The 23,153-nt window shown below is 37.9% G+C and overlaps 2 protein-coding genes across 13 annotated transcripts in view; one reads left to right on the top strand and one right to left on the bottom strand.

Moving 5' to 3' along the window:
- Positions 1-63: 63 nt before the first annotated feature.
- Positions 64-9,433, top strand: PIGB (phosphatidylinositol glycan anchor biosynthesis class B; the record flags this gene model as incomplete). 6 transcript variants are annotated; one of them, XM_080396654.1, is made up of 12 exons in its annotated part: positions 64-216; positions 371-432; positions 703-820; positions 1,436-1,540; positions 1,744-1,874; positions 2,467-2,607; positions 3,028-3,079; positions 3,510-3,721; positions 4,908-4,972; positions 7,202-7,412; positions 8,160-8,340; positions 8,943-9,433. In XM_080396654.1, 12 exons carry the CDS (start codon positions 64-66, stop codon positions 9,072-9,074), a joined length of 1,563 nt encoding a protein of 520 aa, XP_080252780.1. In that variant the 3' UTR covers positions 9,075-9,433. The 6 variants fall into 6 exon arrangements, with proteins under 6 accessions (XP_080252780.1, XP_080252781.1, XP_080252779.1 ...); XM_080396655.1 differs by having other exon boundaries at positions 68-216; positions 707-820; XM_080396653.1 differs by having other exon boundaries at positions 68-216; positions 297-432.
- The window catches only part of CCPG1 (cell cycle progression 1), a 30,165-nt gene continuing 10,616 nt past the window's right edge, over positions 3,605-23,153 (bottom strand). For 5 of the 7 annotated variants that reach the window (XM_080396623.1, XM_080396627.1, XM_080396626.1 and 2 more), the window contains exons 4-10: positions 22,996-23,075; positions 22,606-22,813; positions 21,496-21,591; positions 18,191-18,445; positions 14,566-14,687; positions 12,088-13,484; positions 9,422-10,167 (exon numbers count right to left, since the gene is read on the bottom strand). In XM_080396623.1, coding sequence (XP_080252749.1) covers positions 9,987-10,167; positions 12,088-13,484; positions 14,566-14,687; positions 18,191-18,445; positions 21,496-21,591; positions 22,606-22,813; positions 22,996-23,075 — 2,339 coding nt within the window. In that variant the 3' untranslated portion in view covers positions 9,422-9,986. Of the gene's footprint in view, positions 3,787-9,421; positions 10,168-12,087; positions 13,485-14,565; positions 14,688-18,190; positions 18,446-21,495; positions 21,592-22,605; positions 22,814-22,995; positions 23,076-23,153 lie in introns of those variants that run through there. The other 2 variants (XM_080396624.1, XM_080396625.1) reach the window with 2 other exon arrangements.

The following is a 23,153-nucleotide window of genomic DNA, read 5'->3' as shown; positions in this document are numbered from 1 at the left end:
AACACCGAGCGGCGGCACCTCCCCTTCGCTGGAGCGACCGGAAGGAAGTGCCGCGGGTCGCGCATGCGCCGGCGGAGGGGCGGCCCGGCCCGGCCCGGCGGATGGAGGCGGCGGGCGGGATGCTGGCGCCGGCCCGGGCGCGGCGGCCGGAGGCGGTGCGGCTCCGTAAGCGGCGGTCGGTGCTCTACAGCGGAGCCGCCGCGCAGCGAAGCGCCGGTAAGCAGGGCGGGGCGGGCGGGGGCGGCGCCCTCGGCGCAACCGGTGACGGGGCCCTCCCTCCCTCCCTCCTCCCGCAGGCCCTGCCGGCCGCCCGGCGCCGCTGCTGACCCTGGCGGTGGCGCTGCGGGCGCTCAACTGCGCACTCGTCCAGACCAGCTTCGTCCCGGACGAGTACTGGCAGTCGCTGGAGGTGGCGCACCGCATGGTCTTCAAATATCCTTCGCCGTGCCAGCCTCCCGCCCCTCCTCGCGGGCCCTCGCTATCGCGACACGGCCCCTCCCTATCGCGACGCGGCACCCCGCTTCCCGAGCTGCTGCGTCGCCCCTGCGCGACTGCAGGGTCACGGCCGCAGCAAGGCTTAGCCTGACCTGTAAGAAACCCCCCGCAACTGTCCGTGTCTTGATCCGGGCAAGTCAGAAGGTGACAATGCTCAAATGAAACTTCTTGTTTTGGTTGTTCCCGATTTATCCTTAATATTGGCAATTATGGCTACCTGACCTGGGAGTGGGCAAGCGGCATAAGGGGCTATTCATATCCACTGATCTTTGCAAGCATCTACAAAACCTTACAGCTGTTGGCCAAGGATGATGTTCAGTTGCTGGTGAGTATAATCAAACAACGCATCCGCTACTAAAATCCAATTTGAAAGCATTGCATTTCAATTCCGTGTATTTTTATCATCGTCCAGGTGAAATACAAAGCGTCGAACCTGGCGATTACAGATGTATGAGCCCAGAGGCCTGACCAAAGTGTTTTGCCTGGGTGCAGAACTCATTCGTAGGTCTCCAGTCACAACTGATGCCTGTGGCTGCGGAGGACTTTTCTTGGCCTCCATCAGTCCCCTTGAGTTTCATACCGATAGTTTGCCACTACATGATAATTGCTTGGTGGTTCAGTTTTCCCAAGTATTTCGTATTTGTACTAAAATCACTAACAACAGCCCCTTCTGACTTCTGTTGGAGATGAATGACAAAGAACCCTACCTTCAATTTCTGAACACTTTCAGTTGAACTTTACACTTACTTTGTTTTGGGAAAAATACTAGTTTTACCAAGGAACTTGACTATTTAAAAAAAAATAATAAAAAGCTCTAGAGAATATTCACTAATTGACTATTTTCATGTCTGAACAGTCACTCACCAATTCAGTAGTTCTCTCTTCAAACTTGGAATTTGACAGGTTTATTGCAAGTAAGATTTTCTATCTGCTTACGTAGATATGGGTCCCTAGACTTGCACAGGCAGTGCTGGCAGCTTTTGCTGATGTGAAGCTTTACTCATTAGTGCGACACCTTGAAAATGCAGAAACAGCAAAGTGCGTGGTGAGTCTCAGCCTTGAAAAAAATTTTATGTTAATAACCACTGTGTAAACTGTGCAGTTTTCAGTAAACAACTGTGTAAACTGTGCAGTAAACAACAGCTGAATTATAAGTCACACCGTGAAGAATTACCACCTTCTTTTAAAACTACAGCATTTGTTTTAACATTTCTCCCTCTGCATCCTGTTGTTCATAATTATTTTCAGTACTTCTGCCAGCTGTGTTCCTGGTTTACATGGTATTCCTGTACCAGAACTCTAACAAACACCATGGAAACTCTTCTTACCATGTTTGCTCTTTCCTACTATCCAATAAAAGGTTCCAAGATGGGGAGCAGGTGAGAAACTTTCTACTAACAGTACTGATAATTTTTTGCCTTGGGATAACGCCAGTCTACTGATACCATTTATACTGCTAACACCAAACACACCTCATTCATGTAGCAAGAGCTCTAGGTCATGGAAGGAACAGTAATTGTGGTATTTCCTCTAAAAATTTTTTTAAGCCATGATACAGCTGGTATGTAAAATTACTATTCTCCAGTTCCCTTAACGCAAAATATCACTTTAAGGGAAACTTCAATTTATACTTGAAAGGACTGGAATTTGCAGTAACTCGAGAAAAGTTAATAAAAGCTTGTTTGGGTTCAGGCATAGGTGAATGTGTGGTCACAACTTTCTTTACCAGCTATCTATTTTAAAGCAAGAATGTGCTTCTAGTTAGCAACTCCATTGCTAATAAAGCAACTACATAGTTGGCAGCCTTCCAAGCAAAACAGAGTATCTGCACTGAGAGAAAGTTTTCTGCAGTACAAAAAACTTTTGGTCAAAGACATGACAGTATTTAAATTGTTGATACGTCACTGTCTGCAAAAGAATGGACCAAACCTTTTGATAAACTTCTGGTTTTCTTGTGTTCCCTCATTCTAGTTGCAAGTATTTAGCTTTGGTAGCACTTGCAATTGTTATTCGTCCCACTGCTGTTATCCCATGGATACCTCTGGTCTTCACCCATTTTATGCAAGAACAGAGGAAAGCAGACCTTATCCTACACAACTGCATTCCAGTTGGGTAAGTTCTTTCTGAATTTAAAGGATGACTGTGCACAGCCATATCCTAAAATTGATTTTACCACTGCAGAGGCAGACAACCCAAAAAAGCTGATTTAGTGTAAAAACCAAGGAAAATAATAGCATTCTTTTGCAAAAGTTTAAAGAAGGGACATGCTTCTTTTGAAGTAACGTATATGCGGCAAAAAAGTACTAAGAGAGATTTCATGAGGGTGAGACCTGAACAGTGTTCCAGCTTAATCTGGGATTATGCCAGCGTCACTGGGCAATGGCAACTGGCCGCTGCAAAATGGCCGTGAATATGGATAATCTCAAAAAAGATCACGAATCAGGGAGTTTTGACAGCTATTTGGTGAGGAGTAGAATCTGATACAAAAGCAATTCAGGCAGTATCAGTGCAACCAACTTTCCATTTTTGCAGATTGGTCACAGTAGGAACCTCTTTAATAATTGACCGTGTGTTTTTTGGTAAGGTAAGTTGTTCTAAACTTGACTTTAAAAGGTTGGGGTTTAGCATTTTAACACTGATGTTAACACTGAAGTTTCAGACTTCTCTAATTTCTGTTATTTCTTTGACTGTGTCTGGCCTATGGTCTCTCAATATATCCTAAGCCATAAACCCTTAAACATTGACTTCTCAAGTTATTTTAAATTATGAACTGTTACTTATTTTAAAATGAGTATGCTCAGCTGTCAATAAATCATTATGAACAAACTCCAAAACTTAAACAGTTCTGTGTTTAATTGCTAAATATAGGAATTCTGTGACAAGTCTTAATAGAAAAAGACCCAGTAACGCTGTATCATTTAAGGCCAGCATTGACTGTGTAATTGAGTTTAGCTGTTGGCTTTCACTTTGGATTTATATTTAACTTTCTCCCCCCACCTCCCCTAAATCTCCAGTGGGTACTGGTTCAGCTGAACTTCGTGAAATTCAACGTGCTGCAGAATTTGGGAACATTTTATGGATCTCATCCTTGGCACTGGTACTTCACTCAGGGACTCCCAGTCATCTTGGGTACCCATCTGCCTTTCTTTATTCACGGCTGTGTGCTTGCACCAAAAAGGTACCGCATCTTTCTACTGGCAGTGATTTGGACAGTACTGGTATACAGGTAATTTATCTTAAGTGTAACTACTGTCTTTCCCAGTTGTGTTCTTTTCAAAGCTTATGTGCTCTCTAGAACAAAAAAAGCATAGCATTCGGCTTAAGTGATAGAAAACTTTAAACTATTCAGACACTCCAAGAAATGCAGTTAACTATACAAGAGTTTCTAGAATTTTGTGTAATACTACTTCTTGTATTGTTACCAAACATGTATTTTTAGAACTGAGACGCTTATTAAAAAATAAAATAATTTCGCATGAAATTCAATGGAAAATGAAAAACCAATCACCTAATAGGTGTTTAAGCAACAACAAAACCAGCTGGAAAACTGTTTACTAGATGCTTTTTACTGAAAATACCATTTCATTTGGTTTTTAATACGTCCCCAGTAAGATGAGAGCTTCTTAGGCCAAAACTTACTCCATTCACAAGTCTACACACAGTTCAACATTTATCATAGGACTGTACGTCTCGTTTTAAGTTGAGAAGCAGAAGAAAAAATAAACTGTTTCTAAAGCATCAGAATTAACTGTCGATTAAGTAAGACACACTTTCACACAAGAAAAGAAACAGCAAATTAGTAACTACTAAGTAAGAAACGGTATTAGACTAGAGTAGTAACTGAACACAGACAAACAGCAGTGAGGCCACAAATGCCACCTTCTACAGTCCAGCTCAAAACTGGATGTAGCTCTGTTGGTTTTAGGCCTTTCTTCTTGTAGGAACCTGCTTGGTTCCCACGACACAAGTCTTGCAGTAATCCCCAAAACAGCCCCAAAAGCTGGCATGGGAAACTGTGTAAAGCTGCATTAGCAGAGGCGAATGTTACTTTGTTAGATACAAATGTGTACTTGAATCTTTGCTTCTCATCCACAGTTTTTATTGTGTTTTGTTACAGGAAGCAAACTGGTGATGTACTAGCTGAGTTGTATCTAGTAGTCATAGAATCAGACCACTTAGTTGCTAGAGTAGCAGGCAGGTACTTTTATTAGTGCTTGGTTTAAACTTACGAAAAAGGCTTAATTTGAATGTGCTCGTGTTCTTAACAAGTGACAATTTTTACTCTAAACTGCTTCAATGCCAAAAGTACATGCAAGTGCTTTTCTTCCAGTCCTCCATGCTGCAGAACACGTTTTGTCAAAAGAACTGATGCACTTAACTTTCTTGCTCTAGTATTATGTGTTTCATTACAGCATGCTGAGCCATAAAGAATTCAGGTTCATCTATCCAGTACTACCATTTTGCATGGTTTTTTGTGGTAAGCATTGGTTTCAAATTCTTGCAGCCTTCCCTGTATTGTAATTACTACCTAAAGAGAGACTAATGGTCAACATAGGTATTTTGACAAGGGATTCTTAGAACCAGTCTAACCAGGTAGGGGAAAAAAAGAGGGGGTGGGGCAGGGGAAGAAGAGATGAGGAACAGCGAGTGACCGAAGCACAGATGGAGAATCCTGAGCATGGATAAAATCCTTTCTGCAAAATAGTATAAAGGTTGCCTCGATGACTCCTAACTTTATAGCAATGCCACCCTGACGGTGAATTTTGCTCCTTGGCTCCTTTTGTAGTATTTCTTTCACCTCGTTCTTTCAAATATGCCTGACAGACGCCTTTAAGTATGGAACAACAACAACAAAAAAATTACTGACAAACCTAAAATTATCTTTGTCTAGATTCAGGCATATTAGTAGACTTAGTTTTCTGTCTTGACCAACCACCAGCTGGAGGCTACTTTCCACAGTTTTAGAGCAGTTAAAACAGGAATAAGGTCCCTAAACTAACATAGTTAACTTAAAATTTAAAGAGAATCTGTCAAACTGGAAAGCATATTGCTTTTGCCAACAAAGATTTTTCTAATGCTTTAGCAGAAACTTTCAAAGTATTCATTTATCTTTTTTCCGGTTTGTTTTGTGTTTCTTTTAAACACAGAAAAAAGCCTAAATATTTTAGATTTTACAAAACTAGGTATTAACTACAGTAGCGTATCTATAGGAGAAGGAAAATCATGATGTAAAGTCTAGTATGCTGCAAAGTTATGAAGGAAAGATTAAAACTTCTGGAAGGTGAAGCTGTACATCTTTAGTTTAAATACAAGTGCAAACCACATGAATCAATGAAAATAATTTTCTTTACCCTGTTCTCCTATCTAAACAAAGGTAAATCTTATTTCAGTGGTTTCGTGCTTTGCTGAGATCAGGATGTACTGTATCCTGGCTTAGCTCAATAGCAGATTTAAGGTGAACCAATTCTACCTCACATGCAGGAAAATGCCAATCAGACCACTATTTTTTGTTAATTTCCCTCTGAACTTTCGTGTCTATAAGGGAATGAGGTCATCTATGCAATTTATCAAGAGCAATTTATCATCTGTTTGGATACTTCAGTAAAGAAAAAAATTACAAAAATTATTTCTGATAATTCAGCAGTTACAGAGAGGTCTTTACATTGCTCAAAAGATTAAAAATAAAAGCAGAAAAAACCCCACATGTGGGTTCGAAGTGATTTCCAAGCACACTTAAAGATAAGCTATAAGCATTTCACAAAAGCAGTAAAAAAATGCCTATAATAGAATGTTTCTACTAGCATTTAAACCACAGGCTAATTAGTGGACTTTGTTTTCATCTGAGGTTAAAGATCTGCAATTTGTCAGAACAGACCAGCTGAAGACTAGTTTATTTTACTTGTTACTGCCTTCTGAAACAGGCCAACTCTAACTTGTTCCTTGTGATTCAGTAAGGTGCTCACAGAGCTAGGCTGCATAAAATATTTTATCTCCTACTACTGACAAGTACATGACCTAAGGGTTTCATGGCTGGTCACAACGTGCAGCGGTCTTCTGTGCCAGGTTCGTCTAAGTTGTGGCTGTGGGTAACAGGTTTATACAGCTATCTCCCATCAGAAGGAACGGCTCTTCATCCTGAGCTCCTTCAAGAAAAGTCAGGGGGAAGGGGCAGGGGATAGGAAAAGATGGAAGAGGAAGCTTTTCCTAGGATAGTAGCTCAAAACCAAAATAAAAGTAAGGGAATGCTGTAGCTTTCAGCATGTTGGAGAAAAAGAATACCACAGCCACCATAGCAGAGCACATGTAGTTACCATTTATTCTGGCTCTACTTGGACATGCATGAATCTGAACACAACAGTAAGTTGCCACATATCATTCATCCAAACTACTGAATGGACTATTTTTCCCCACAAGAAATTAAAATTAAGCTCTAAAGAGACAAAGCACTGGCTTTGAAATCGTAATTCTGTACTTCAAAAGACAGCTATGGGCTTAACAATTACACTGTTAAAGCCAAGAGTTAATAAGGGCAAAGTCAACCTTTGAATTTCCATTTAAAGAGTAAATACCAAAAGAACACTGTCTTAAAATGCCTCAAAGAAAGGTATTATTATCAACCAAGTAATGGTTTTCCAGTAAGCTGTGGTACTTTCAAAAAATACTGTGTGGAACTGTTAGTATTTGTTTATCTTTAATGTTTCTATAGGATATTCTTTGAAACATCTGAAATCATGGAAGAAATCTGCAGCAAGTTTCCTGCTTTTATCAAACTTACTCCCAGCCCTGTATACAGGCTTGATTCACCAGCGAGGCTCTCTTGATGTTATGAGTCACGTACAGCAACTCTGTAATAACTCTTATCAGTCACAAGCTTTTGTCTTCTTCATGATGCCGTGCCACTCTACTCCATTTTACAGGTATTAGATTAGTTAAGTGTACTATATTAAAAACCATACACTTAAGCAGAATTTTTTTTTTCCTAAGCTTATACATTGAGATGGACAAATGTATACAGGAGGAGTTTTGATTTTTCAAGCAGTTAATACAAAATGAATAGGGGGAATAAGCCAAATGCTTATACTACAGAATAAAAGTCTGACTTTATTCAGTTTTTATAAAATAGCTTTGTATGAGGATATACAGTAAGTCTTATGACTTCTGAAAATAAGTCATACTGCTTCATTATGGTAACTTTTGTGGAAAAACTAAAGGCTAATTGTACAGTCAAACTGCATTAATTCTACCTTTACTTCTGCTGCTAGAGAGTAAAGAAATTTAATTCCAAGGTACAGTGACTGAAGTCACGACTCCAAAGAGTTTGCAATAAATCCTGGCAAGCAGACAAAACATTAACGCAGATATAAACAGTGAAGCTAATATGGAAAACCACCTTTTGAAGAAACTGATGTTACACAGATGGTATTTTTGTTAAGATAACTGCTTTCTGTGAACTGCTAACAACACAGTCACAGCAGTTTGGAGCTGAATCCGTTTGTTACACTTTTGCTTTTATATAAAGGAGGGAAGAAAATATGGTGCTGGGGGAAAAAATACCCAACTATTCACTTTTGGGTTTGACTGAAGTATCTTTAAGTGATGAGTCATTTCAAATCTTAGATATTGGTCAGTTTATCCTGAAGTGTTTGTTTTGTTTTTCTCCCTAGTCATGTTCACTGTCCTCTAAAAATGAGATTCCTTCAGTGTCCCCCGGACCTAACTGGAAATGAGAGTTACATTGATGAAGCAGATTTATTTTACTCTAATCCACTTGGCTGGCTTAATAAGGAGTTTTACAAAGATACATTATTACCCAGTCACTTGATCTTCTTCAGTGTGCTAGAACAGGTATGGTAACTGCAAGATGAAACAAACTAGTTTTGAGGTAAAGTTACAAAATTAACAAAGTTTTTTAAAAAAGGGGGGGGGGGGGGGGAGAGTTACAGTTCCAAGTTTTTTGAAAATCGTTGTCCACAACTTTTAAAACCACAAATTAAAATTGAACCCTCTAGTCCATAATATAGATACCATTCCAGGGATAGATGTTTAACATTCATGTATGCCCTCTTTGTGCAAATTCTACAGGCCATAAAATAATGTTTTATGGAATTCCCCTCTAGCTGTGTTAAAACAGATGTGCCATCTGTTCCCAGAAATATACACTTTTAAGTAAGCAACAGTGACAAGCAAAAATGCCTGCAGTCAGAGTACCTCTTCCCATCAATTCTTTTATGAAGTCCATGTACTCAAAACAACAGTGTCTGGTGAATGTCCACTCCAGACAGGATCAAACATGATAGGTACCTCTTTTTCTAGGAGTCTTTCCTAAAATAAAAGACAAAACTTCCAGGGGACAGTTGACTTGATGGTTTTCAGAAGACTTTGGGACGCTGTTTTGATGCTACCAACTGCACTTTTTGACTGTGGAAATTATTTATGTTCATTTGCAGGAAATATCATCATTTCTAGTTTTAAGGGGCTATGAGAAAACAGCCACTGTCTTTCACACTCATGTACCTCAAGGACGAGTTGGAAGCCACATCTACGTCTACAGGAAAAAAACTGAAATGAATCACACCTGAAGATCAGTTTCTAGATTCAGCACCTAATGACATCAGTTTTTCACAGCAGTACTATGCTTAGATGATCTTGTACTGCAGAAAGGGAAGAGTATTGAGTCTGAAACTGGGTAAGTCAAGTGGGGAAGGTCTGATTAGGCAGCCAGGTTGTCTGGAAACATGTAAAACCTCTTCCTGAAGCAACCTGAGTAGCAGTATGGCAGGGTGGGGTTGCTGACCTACCTTACAACACTAGGAAACATCAGGAAGACCAAAGTTACCATATGACTACTTAAGTAAGAAAGCAGACAAGACTGGACCATTTTTATAGAACTGTACAGCTATGCTAGGTTTGTTTTATAAATAAAGACTTTTACCCACAATGTCTCTTTATTTTTCTTCTACAATATGCAGATATGCAAGACATTTCAAGTGTTTAAATCAGCAAGCTGATTAGAATGCAGCACAGCAAATTCTTCACAATTCAACAGGCTCTTGAACACTGCCCCCCCCAAAGACAAGAAGCAAGTGTAAGATTACAAAACACTAACAAATACATTACCATAATGTAGACCTATTTTTTGAAGGATGAGATGAAGTTAGTATATCAAACATTGGAGTTCATTATTGGTACATTATGCATGACTCAAGCTTGAACTACACTAATGGAATGCAATTAAGCATATTTTTCATACACAAGTCATTGCATGCCGAGTTTCTGCAACAATACTGCTGGCACCCAAACTACCACTTCCAAAGAACAGTTAAAGCAACAGTACAGAATATGCAAATTAGAAAGCTTGACTTCTGCCTTTTAACAAAAATGTGTAAAAATCAAGTTATTTAGAGAAAAAACTTGCATCTTGCTGCTTTGTTGAAAAACAATTAGTTTCCAGAGAGCATGTGAATGCTAATCTTATTTTTACCATAAATTACTCAGTATTTCGGATCAAAGGGTAATTGCCCCAATTCTATTTCAAGATTTGCCATATGTCTTCCATTAGTGCGACCATGTTTATGCCATTTACCTTCTCTTTTATTACGGTGGTGGTACTTCTGAGCTTGTTTTTCATGTCTGGAATTTTCAGTTTGTGTAAAAGAAGGCCTTTTAGGTCGACTGCAAGGAGCAAACAAAAGCTTATTACTCTCTTATGAAAGCATCTCTCTAACAACATTTTGAAACAGTTACATTGTCAAGAGCAGCTTCTAAATTAGTATTAATTAGTCCTTTCTCTTGTAAGCAAAATGGGGGGAGGGGGGCATACTTGTTTAAATCATCAATAAGATGGTATATTTAAGAGAAATCCTTTCTAAAAATAAAAATGCTCTGCAGCTGCTTGCCCACAGTTCTCTTTAGACTAAAGCCAGGTAAACAGCTATTTGATTATCCCTACTGTGCTTCTTGACTGAGGTCTCAATCTATTTTTCAGCTATTCTACTATTCTATAAAAACAATGAAAACTTTACAGACCCTTAGGAAAGCATGCTTTGTGTAAACATCGGCACTTCAAAGGTTTTTATGAACAGTAAGTACATTTATACAGAAAGAGGGGGCACTGACAAAACACCATTTCTCACTTGTTGCAGTTCTTGATGCAAACAGCCTCATACTACGTGTTGTTCTATGACATGGGTCTGTAGCCTGCTAAATTAAGGCTATTTCCATCCTCAGCATCATCTAAATTTCTGCACAGCATTATCAGTAAATGAATTTTATGATTCTGTTTTTCTGCAAACTGAATTAAAGCTCTCAAAAATAAAGTATTTAATTACAAATTAAAGTTAATTTAATAATAAATTAATAAGAAGTACTTGGACTGTAAATCAAACCGTAAAACTTGAGTCATGTGTTTGCCAAAACTGCCCACTAAAAAGGCTACTTGGTAGTTGGCAAAAGGAGATTCACCCTCATGGTTCAACTCTTAATAACAGAAAGTATGACCTCAGATAATATATAGTAACCCCAAAGTAGCTCAGTGCTGCAATAAAACGCATGACATAAAACACTACAAGTCCAAAAGAGAAACCTGACAGAAGAACTTGATCTAAATACTGAATATGCTTTGCACTGAATACCAGCACAGAGAAGAGTTCTACTACGGCTACAAGGACACCTTCTTGTGTATTATAGATTAGTTAATATACCACATTTTTTCTTACCTGGCCAGAATAAACATTAGTACAGCAAATTTTATAATAGTGATGATGTTAAAAGCCACACAAAATATATACATAAGTGTTCCATAAAGAGCAAGCTCCACCACTATATTAACGTCGCTTGCTTTATGTTCTTTCACCAGAGTCTATGCAGCAGAACCAGTTGCCCATATCTAGCTCGACCACGTATAGCACAGGCAGTGTACCACAGCTGCTCTGCCCTGGGAATACCATCGGATACAGGAAAAGAACATAGGGAACAACTCATGCCATGGACCTTTGCAAACAAGTCTGAAGAAAATTTAGTCAGGCTCAGGATGTGAACTCAAGCCTGCTATTTGAGCAGCTCTGGGCACAGACACTTGGTATTCTACTAAACTCCAACAGAACACTGAAATTCCTGAAAAGCCAGCAGGGAATATACCTGCCAGAACAGGACTTTGAGCCTGCTCAAATATATCCCAAACCCACCTCATTCAGGGAGAGATGACAAGGAAGTCCTAGTTAATGCTTCTTCTGAGACAGTTATTCATTCCATCAGATAGGCCATCATAGCTGTTTAGTCTAAAGTACACCTGCTTGCAGTTACACCATTTTCTGAAGAACTCAGTAGAAATGGCATGCTGTGTACTGTGGATCTGTAGTACCCCCCAAACTAACATCACACACACAAAATTTATATATAAGGTACTACAGAACCACTGTATGCAACGCAATCTAGTATTTCCATTGAGTCCTTCAAAAGCCTTCTAGCATATATGTAATTCTATATACAGTGAGAGACACACACTAGAGGACCACCTACTTGAACAAGGACACTAGGTGACTTCACAAAGACTACTACATTGTGTTAACAAGTTCAGGAAACGTGAAAACAAACCTGGGTCCATACTGGGGTGAATTATCATAATGAAAGTAGTATCTGTAGACGTATTTGTCCAAATCTTCAAAAACCTTTTCATTATTATTTTGGTATTCCTTCATATCTTCCAGGTAATCCTTGACATCGTTAACAAAATCAGTGAACAGCATCTGGTCATGTATAAATAGCCCGTTATGAAAAAACTTATTGATGAAATTTTCTAGTTCTCTCCAGTGATGAAAGTTATGTACAACTTGTTGCAAATATGTTTTCATTAGCCGATTAAATTCATCCACCCTGATAGGATCTGATACCCTATTAAAGAGACTAACGAACTCTTGATGAGCACATTCAAAAATACCAGAGCAGCCCTTTAGGACAAACTGATGTTTTCTATTACACAAAGGGTTGTTGAGACATTTCTGTGAATCTGTATCTTTTTCAAATGTTGTGAACTGATGTTTTCTTCCATCTTTGAATTCTTTTGGCATGTGAGGTCCCCTGTAATGCATGTGCTTCAGATTCTCATAAGCATTATGTTCTCGGTAAAAAGTCCGAGCTTTCTTGTTTGCCTCTTGTCTTTTATCATTCGACTTCCTCTCTTTTTCATCAAAGATGTTTTTTGTGGTATCTTTGAAGTGTCTGAATGTAGACTTTACAGAATCAGAGAATTTTTTCAGGTTTTCTTTCACTGCTTCTTTAGCCTGCTTAATCTTTTCTTTATGGTGTCTTACAAACTCTTTAGTGGAATTTTTCATAGCATCGAAAGTTTCCTTAACTGAACCAAAAAATGATTCCTTTGATTTCTTTTTAGTTTTACTTTGCCCTTTAGCACCTTTCTTTTGTCCTTTTTCATTCAGTTCTTGTTTTTCAGTTTGGTCTTTTGCTTCAACATACAGCTTCTCCCATAAGTCAGAGCGTTGCTGCTCAAAGTTTAGCTTTTTTTCAAGTTCTACTAGCCTTCCTCGCAGAGTTTCTATTTCTTGATTTTCTCTTAATGTGTCATCATCATTGTCAGGTGTTTGATGCGAACTTAACTGTTCCAGTTCTTTTTTCAGAGCTTCTGTAATATGACGTTCTTTGTCCAGTTCTCTCCTTAACATTTGTGCCTCTGCAAAGAGCGTTTCCTTTTGCCGAAGAAAGTTGTGGTTTCTTTGCTTTTCCTCTTCCAAATGTTCCCTTAGTTTCTGATTTTCCATTACAATAGACTCAGTGCTAGTACCTTTATCTTCTAAGTTTCTAATTTGTTGTCTTAGCTTCCTTAATTCTTCCTGGAGTGAGGCTAAAGCTTTTTCTTCCTTCTCTAGAGATTCTCTTAAGTGCTGATTTTCTGCAGCAAGATTTTTTTTTTGAGATTCAAAGGATTTCTTCTCGACCTCGGAAGTCAAACACATGGCAAGATCCCCCTTGAGCGACTAACACAAACAAAAAGAAAAGGAGGAAAAATACTACCATTAGAATTGTTACAATTTCAGCTAGAAAGATGACAAGCAGAGGTAGCCCAGAGTTTACTTGCCATTTTGGATGCAGTGACACGTGTTGCAGCAAGATGCAAAAATAGAGCTACTTTGTTTATCTCAGATACACACACAAACACTATTGTGGCAAAAATGATCATGTGAGAGGCTCCCCCTTTCAACCAGGGGTCATCACCCCTCCCTTCTATTTGTTAACTAACTGAAGGACTGCAAATCGGGTACATGGATTGTAACATCTTAAAAGGAAATGAAAATCTGCATGTTTGCTGTTGATTTATGTTCAGCAAACTGGGTTTATGGATTACAAAACCAAGTACGTTAGCAGAAGCAAGGGCATTCAACAGTTGGGGCAGAAATTCAGGAACTGATTTTGAACTAAATTTGTTGCTGAAAATATGTGTTCATGTAACTACATCCAGACACAAAAGGATCTCCCCAGTATCTTGGCATTCTTGGCAAACTCCAGAACTAAACGTATTAAGTTATGTATAAATGCTGCTACCAGCAACATAAAACTAAAAAAAAAAAACAAAAAACAAAAACAAAAGACACACACAAAGCACTCCCTAACCTTCTCTCTGAAGGATCTAACAGTAAAAAACTAAAAGTATTTTAAAAATTAATAAATGTCGACAGTTTAGAACACAAATTCACAAAACCCATAGCTCCAGCCTGTAATAGGTTTTAACCAGCATGTTCTGCTTCAGTTGCCTCCATAAATGACAACCTGGCATCATGTCACAGGGAAAGAGACAGTCTCTGTGTCCAGGTAACTCCTAGACTACACATGTGAAAACCAGTATGTTTAAACACATTCCAAACACATTCCAACAGCAATTTTGATCAAAATACACTTTTTTTGTCATTTTCCTTTCTCCTGAATTCTTGACATTCTCAGAATGAACTTACTAATGAAAAAAAAGTGTAATGGATTTGTGTGATAAATTAATTTCACTTTGTCTAAGTTACACATGTAATGACAGAACAACCCAATGGTTCCATCTCGACTCACACCTACCCCCGCCTTAGGATGCACTTTATCCCCTTGCTCTTGTTGGCACTGGTAAAGGTCATCTTTCAGATCTTTTAATTCACGTGTCTTTGTCACCAGCTGCTGACGTTTCTGGATCTGTATTGTACCTACGAAGATAAAAAACCTTTCTTTTGATAGTCTTGACTTACACTAAATAGTTAGAGGAACAGACGTACCTAAACATCACCTTCATTTTCTCTGCAAATTCAAAAGCATTCTTACCTTGCCATTTTTGCCCAGAGCTTATTAGTAACTGTTTAGCTTAAAGATTTTAAAACCAGATTGTTACATACCAATTCTGTTTCTTCCAACAATAAACAATTTCTCAGACCTAAAAATTCTCTTAATACATTGTCTTTTATTTGATGATAACAAATGAAAGGATTTTGGAACACTACGTAGAGATAAGTTAGATAAAAACCAACAGAAGTTACACAGGAAAGGGTGTGTGTGACTTTGTCATATTTTCAGTAACATGCAAGCCAACCAGGATCACAGGGAGACCATTAGTCCATGCATTATCCATTTCAGAACTACAACTTCTACCGTTAAGTTACATGAATAAGAGGGTACTAGCACAGTATTTAAGCTTTCATGCAGAAACACAATTATTACACACTGCTCACAAGGCAGCAACTACTTGCAGGCCCTATCTCATCATTCTTACCCATGAGTGAAGGCTGAAGAGTAAGCAAATATCCTATCTTCCGATTATCAGGCAAAGGCTGAGACATACTATTTTTCTGAAAGGAGTATTTTCGTTGTACCATCCACCAATTTCTTCAGTCAAGTAAAACTTCTTTACTGATACTTCCCTACCTATACACGTTCTCTAAATCCTAACACTGACGTAGTTTTTATTTCTTCACTTTTAAGATTCTCTTGACTTGATTCTACAGTAGATGGCAACAGCAACTTTTAGGTATCTGCTTCCAAACCAATGCAGCATATGCGAAGTTCTATTTCTGTATGTAAACTGTATTTAAAGGCTGCGGGGGGGGGGGGGGGGGGGGGGGGGGGGCACTTATTATTAAAGAGGAGAGAAGAAATTCTATATATACTATTACAACTGAGGAATTTTTTGTGCTCTCTTAATTTCTATTTAATTAATTGCCAAGTATGAACTTAAAAACAGTGCTCTACTAAACCATGCTGAACCTCAATAGTTGTTCAGCACTCACTGGAAGCATAGATACTTGCATAAGTGAATTTGTGTATACTGACAGTAAATTTGGTTTTCATATTTATGCTTTACAGATACATTTGAAGAAGTCCACTGATCCTAGGAACCTGAAGACTGTATCTGAAAAATCATTTAGTGTAAATGGTTCACGTTAAGAGGAACATGAATTACAGAAAAACACTTAAAACTCTGTTTCTCTCCTTATCAAGAATCCTAATTTAGATACAGTAAGCCATAATGACATTTAACAACACAGAAAAGGTAGCAAAGACCCTGAAAATGTATGTAATGAGGTACTATTCCTCAGTAATTGGTTTGTATTTCCAGCTGGTACTCTTAACTCACAGTATCCTTCAGATTCTTTAGGAATCCATCTAAACCCCTAGCACTACAGCAATATTCACTTTTGCAGTGAATTAAATACCTAAAATGTCCATAAGAAGACATTCTTCTGACAAGGGCTTACTGACTTTAGCTTGTCCAGTTACCTATTTCCTGGAAAGCTTCTCCTCTTTCACATCTCCTCCCTAGACTATCATAAAGCCAGCTAACTTTAATACTGATTAGGAAACAGTAAGTGATTAAAACCTAATCCTAGTTGCTTTCTACATCTTTAGAAGTCTTAAAGGAGTCCTGGAGCTCTACCTAAAGGGAAAACACTATTGTGATACTGACACACACGATAAAAAAACAAAAAACTGAACACCCCCCCCCCCATAATTTCATAAAAAGTAACCCCTTCCAATCCTCTTACATGACAATTAGCCTAGCATTAAAAAAAATGCTGTGGAATACATTGATTCCAACCTGAAGCACAAAAACACAAAGTAGTCCTCCAGGGAGAAGGACTTTTCTCTTTTGAAGTTCATGTTTAAAAAAACCAAACAGAAAACAGGAAGATGGAAAGCAGGGTTTGATTTCCTTTCTAGTGGTAGAAACATTAGTTATCACATAACCACAAAGAATTTTCACTTGAAGAAGCAAAACCCAAAGCCACACAGAGCTGCCTTCTTTCTGCTGGGAATGTTGTCATCACTGTCACCAGCGATGACAATTCCTGTTTAGAAGTACCTCAATGAATGAACAAGTCAGAGTGAATCCCTTAATATAGATGTGGCTCTTGAGTATATTTCCAAAAGGTAGTTCTCATCCATAGATCTCAAAGTTCTTTAAAAGGACAGCATTTATCACTAACCTCAATTTAAACACAGTAAAATGATTGACAGAACTGAAACCTCAAGTTAACACCCCAAAGCACTACCAAAGACTGGTCTAGTCACCGCGCTGCTCTCTGCTGCTTGCACGCCAATACACACCAGTTAGTTTTTACACCAGCTAGCAACTGTTAAATTTTAAAACTACTAGATTAGTCATTCCTATAATCCCACATACACTAGTAATTCTTAAGACCCAATTTATTTATTTTTTGAAATTTAAGTATGCATACATATATGGATGTGTGATAGCACAATTTCAGAAGTAAATATGAATGCAAGCACAGCATCCAGAATACACCACTCATAACTCTTACCTTCAGGTTTACCTAAGAACAACAAAAAAATACCAGGGTCAAATGAAAATTAGTATAAATCTCAAAATATATGTCAAAATTTAGACCTCTAACAATCAGATGAAAATCAAATCCAATTAGAATCATATTCCTAGTCTCAAACTCAATTGCCAAGTCTTCTTATGAAAGCACATTTTCATATAAAAATAAAATTACTCAGGAAAAGTTACTACTAAAAATAAATGCCCTCTATCACTTTCATCATAACACATGTATCTTAGAAGATCAGGATTGCACCAAGTAGATTTTGATCTGCAGTGATTTCTGCTGTTAAATGTAGTAACAATCTGTGTAATGCTTAACTTTAGGCAACGCATTAACAAGAAATCAAGGACAGCAGCAATTTTTCTGTAAGCCACTCTGGAACTGCAAGGACAACTACAGTGTATTTTTCTCCACCAGAAAGAGGAAAATATTGATACTATGAACTCCTGTAAAAAGTATGCCTTGCTTTTCTATTTACCAAATAAGCACATATGGGATAAAAACCTGAAATAACTCTCTGAATGCTGTTGGGAATGGTAAGCACTACCACAAATGTATTTAAAAAATAAAAATAAAATAAAAAAAAGATGTGAAAATCAAAGGGTACACACTGCATTATGAGAACAACAAGAAATTTTTATCTGGAAGGACAATCAAAATTTAATTTCTTTTTATTTACTTTAAGATTAAAGTAGTGTATATTAAACAACTGCACTGCCGAAAGGCCTCTTTGTATTATCCATACATTAGCAGTTGCTTTTTCTCATTTTTAAGTTTAGATTGTTAGCAGAGAACAAGAAAAAAAATCAGTCATGATAAAACGGTGGTTGTTACAGAAGACCTTGATTCAATGTCTTTTTCTACAAACTCACCATAGAAGTGTCCAAAGCCCATGCTGATGGCAATCACCAAAGCCAGTATGATGCACCTGTTAAGGCCACTGCTGAACTGGCGTTTGTGCTGCTCTTCTCTGGGAGGTTCAGGCTCGGGTTCAGCTGGCGATCCACCCTCAGCCTCGGAGCTAGAGACCAGCCTCTTCTTAGCCCGACGTTTCCGTACTGTGGGACTGGACTGATTGCTAGTTTCATCACTGCTTGATTCATCGTTGCTAGCCTGAGATGGAAAAACTGAAAACCAGCATAGAACAGGCTTTAAAATGCATCAATTTTTGCTTTAAAAATAAAAGCAGAGTACCAAAATCCATCATATTTATGCAAAACGTATTTGGCACTTGTCTTAGAGAACATTAACAAAAATTCTCAATGTAATAGTTTATGCTGGCCATCATGCTCAATCTCTGAAGTTAAAAATTTGTTTCTTAAAAGGAATTGAATCAAGAAATCAGCAAAAAAAAGTGTATGGCACTTCCGCCATACCTTATCATTCCTTCATTAGAAAGTGTTTCTCTTTCAGACAATTCTGCCTCTTAAAACATCTACATGTACTGACTCCAAATTCTTGTGAAGCAGAAAGGTTAAGAATTCAGTTTTTCTTCTCTTACAGATATTGAGACTGAACTATTTAATAATACAAGAGCAACATAAAGGCTTGCTAAAAGCAACCCTGCTGCAAGACAGACATGGTTCTATTATATTCTCTCAAGAAACTTAATTCTGTGATTTCCATAAAGCTGCAGACAGAATTTTATTAAAGTTCCATCAATGTAGGTATTATAAATATCCAAATCTTTGCATTGCAAATTTATTTAAATACGTGTAATTTTGTTTACTTTTAGCATCTACCATATACTACCTATTAACATCTTAACCCACTTTTCAAAAAAGCTTTTTTCAACAACTACTGCGCAGGAGAAGAACCAACTACTCAGGTGCTTCTGTGTTTGTCCTTCCCTAACACTCTGAATCCAAAATGCTTCTATTACCTGACTGATGCTTTGCAAGATTGAAATGGCCAAGATTTGAGGTAAGAACAAATTCTACCCATAAAAAACAGCATTTTTGTAAAATGGTATTTATGATACCACTTGTATGTTCATGTTTCTTTGGCCCAAAAGTCATATATTCTAACTGGGAAAGTAACATCAGGGCTGTAATTGCTTGTTGCTATTAGTGGTAAATGCTTGCTGCATACACTGGAAATAAATGTATACAATCCAGCATATAAGTAACGATTATTTAATCTCCGTCCTTTGAAAGCATCGTTTTCCAGTGTAAGGCAATATCAAGGGTGAGCAGCATCAGGGTGAAAAAGCAGCTTTCAAGTATGTTCACGTACCTAATTCACATGCCTAAAATAGATTCAATGTGATCAATGAAGCCTCCAGCACATGACAAAGTGCTCCTGCTCGGACACTAAATCTGATGCCTGCAATTACACAATGCTAATGCCCCTTCTAGAAATACGGTTGTTCATTCCCATACCAGAGATCATCACTCAAACGTGAAAGTATAAATACAGTTACTGGCCTTGAACGTTTCACAACCAAAAATAGTTTGTTTGAGCGAAGCCATGCACACGTCGCTGAACAGACAAGAATGCCAAGCAGTGCTAGCCATTGCCTATAAAAAGCATTACCAATTAAGATTCTTCATTTAAAGCAAATTCCAACTTAACAGAATTGATTGCATCAACCCCAGGAAAGATTACCAATTAGTATCTGGAATACATGTCTAATTTCTGACTCCACGGACAAGCATCACGTCAGACAATGAAAGGTAACTTCCCCTCTTACTAAAAAACAAATCCATTTGAGTCAATTAGTCAAACCAGACTGACCAAGCAGACATTGCAATAAAGACAAATCACTTCAACCACTACTTGACATGCAGATTAGTAAATGAATTCATATAGCTTGGCAAAAAAGGACACTATTTTAGAATCAGTCATTTAAGCAGATGCATACTTTCCCAAATACAAGCATTCAGAAATTAAGTCAGGACAGAGGTATTTTCACTAAATTGCAGAGGTCAGACATTATAAAGGATTATACCAGACATGTGTAAGACAGGTGTTATTACGGTTTATTTGGGGTTTTTTTAGGGTTTTTTCAACTACCAAAAGAAGCTTACGCATGTGGATTACAAAAATGATTAAGGAACAAGCTGCTTCTAGACAAATGGGGAACTCTTTGATATACACTGGACAGCAAAGAATAGGAAAGGGAAAAAAAACCAGACAATCAGAAAGCAAAGAGAAAAAAAGCTGTAAGACACTTAAGACCCATTTATAAGCACTTACTGGCAAGTTGTCAACAGTATTACACTTTCAGGCAGCTTACAGCTGCCTTACAGCTGCTGTAAGAATTCAGTACAAAGCTGTACTCTGAACAATTATTCACAGGATAAAAAGGAGTATAAATGAAACAAAGCATGACCACAATAGCAGTCCAAAATTCTAATTTCTGCTATGATTTGGAAGTGTCAGGTCTACACTAGAAAACTAGGGGAAGTAGCAATGTCGATTAAGAATACGGTTTTCTTTGATGTCTCTTCATAGGTACGACTCAAGCCTAGATGAGGCTTAGCTCAGTACATGAGCGCTTCTGCTAGTTCACTTCATTCATGAAGCAATATTAAAAACATTTCTGTTTACGCAGTGAAGACAGCCCAAAACAGGAATTGGTTTGCAAGTAGAAGTGGCAGAAAAATCCTTGTAGGATGTTTTAGTATCTACATTAGCAAAATCTGAAGCTCTTCATTTTCCAGCACAACAGAAAACTGAATAGGAAATGGATAGCAAAGATCTCCACTGCCAAAAAGTGGCATGAAAGTTTTGACAGCTAAAACTTTGGCATTTAAAATAAATGCAGAAGTACTCCAGACATCTTCTGTACTACTTGGTCAATCAAATGCACACCACTAAAGACCAGGCTGAAATCAGCTTAAGTTAGAAGGAAGACATTCTTTTTGCCAGTCACACATGAATCTGGAATCCAACAAGAATCATTCATTTAAATGGCCAAGCATACACATTAAAATGTATTACAAAGCTTACTGATGCCCATTCCAAATTTACATGTAAGCTCTCCATATTTCAAAAAAGCAAATAAAACACTGACAGCTTAGCCAAATTCCTCAGCGAGGACTGGCTGTCAGCTTCTGTTTGGAATATTGCTACTATACGATCAAGACAGATTGTTACTGATAATTTTAAGAACACTCCATGCAATCCATAAGCAATCAGCTTTACAGAAGCTGATCAAATTTAATCACACCACCTTGGAAAGGAAGACTGTGAGACACATGCTCTTTCACCTCATTTCCCCATCCCCTTACACAACCAGGAATCTTCCTCAGCTTCTCCAGCCAACTGACTTTTGCGTACAAAAACATAGGGGGGGGGGAAAAAAGCACTTTTAGAACTCAGCCCTAAAACAAAACTGAAAATCAACTAAATTTTACATTAAAAATCAAGCCATCCAGAAGACTTAGAGAAGGCAACATCTTTGTTACAAATCATCACTAGTCATGATCAGATGCTAAGCTGTCATGTTCCGATTCCAATGGATACTATACAGATACATGAACATTTAATGCCGCTTTATTCTAATACTAAGATAAACCAGTATTTTAAGAAAAAACTCTTGCAATAAACTTACTTTGAAAAGTAAAAATCACCAACACAGAAGTGTTATAGAGAATAAAGAGAAAAGATTACAAATAAGCAGCCAAAAATAATTTAAAAGGAAGACCAGAGAACTAGAGAAGAATAACACAACAGGGAAAGTTTTTTGTTTCAGTTTGTTGGGGGTTTTTTTTGTTTTGTTTTTAATTGGCCAAATATTCATATCCTTCCACCTGAATATCACTCATTCCATATTTCTGCCAAGTACTGGGAGTATCTTAAAAAACCCAAATATATATATTCTAACATAGCTATGAAAGTAAGCACAAGTTTTTGTACTCATGCTGCTATTAGTCCTCATGGTCCCAAAAAGTCAATTCTCTCCCAGTTGCTGGTTACTTACGCCAACTCTATAAAATCCCAAAACATTGTAGGTTTTGTCTTGGCAATTATTCTATGCACTGAAAGTAATTTTAATTCTCAAAAATATGCTAGAAATTTACTTCTTATTTAGAATAGTGAATACACAATGGGAGAGAACACTTTCAAATAAAAAGACTGAAGACATATATTTGGACAAATTTTCGAGTTAGGGCAACTAGAGTTGTCCTAGAGACCGCAAATACTTGGACATGTATTGAACAAGACCAATTTTTTTCCCCTCTCCACACAAAGCAGGTTCCCTAAACAAAGATTTTCTGGTTTTGGCTTTTTTTCCCTAGTGACATTTTTGCAGAGCTGCTCAGTAATTTATTGCTCTTACCAGTTTCTATATGGGAAAACGCATACTGACTGCTCGAGGAGGAACCCATATTAAAATCCTCTGAACTTGGAGCTTCTTCACCATCAGCTGGAGCTTCCTCGTGACTTTGAGTTTCTTCTAGTTTTGGAGTTTCAAGTGTAACAATGTCAGAATCATCACTAATAGTTCCAATACAGGACCCATCATCAGGGGTTTTTCTTTTCTTTCTCTAAGGAAACGGACAATGTAAAATTTACTCAGATACATACAAAACGAAGTAATTTTTAAAAATAGCAAGAACCCAATGCTTCAAAAAAAGGAAAAATCTGTATATTTCAACGCTTTCACAACATTGCTTAGCATTGTCAGATGGGGCTCATAGATGCTTCTGTATAATATAGCATAATTTACCTCTGGAACTGTCTGAGTTTCCTCAGAAGCAGAGAGAGTATTATCTACTACTGGTGTCTCTTCATCATTGCTGCACTGAGCTGTGTAAATTAAAAGAGGACAGAACAAACATGGCATTAAAGCCAGTAAACACAAACTATGTCCATTCCCATATAATA

The sequence above is a fragment of the Falco punctatus genome (genome assembly GCF_963210335.1).
Source record: "Falco punctatus genome assembly, chromosome: 7".
Taxonomy (NCBI): Eukaryota; Metazoa; Chordata; class Aves; order Falconiformes; family Falconidae; genus Falco; species Falco punctatus.
This window is presented reverse-complemented; position numbering and strand designations above follow the sequence as displayed.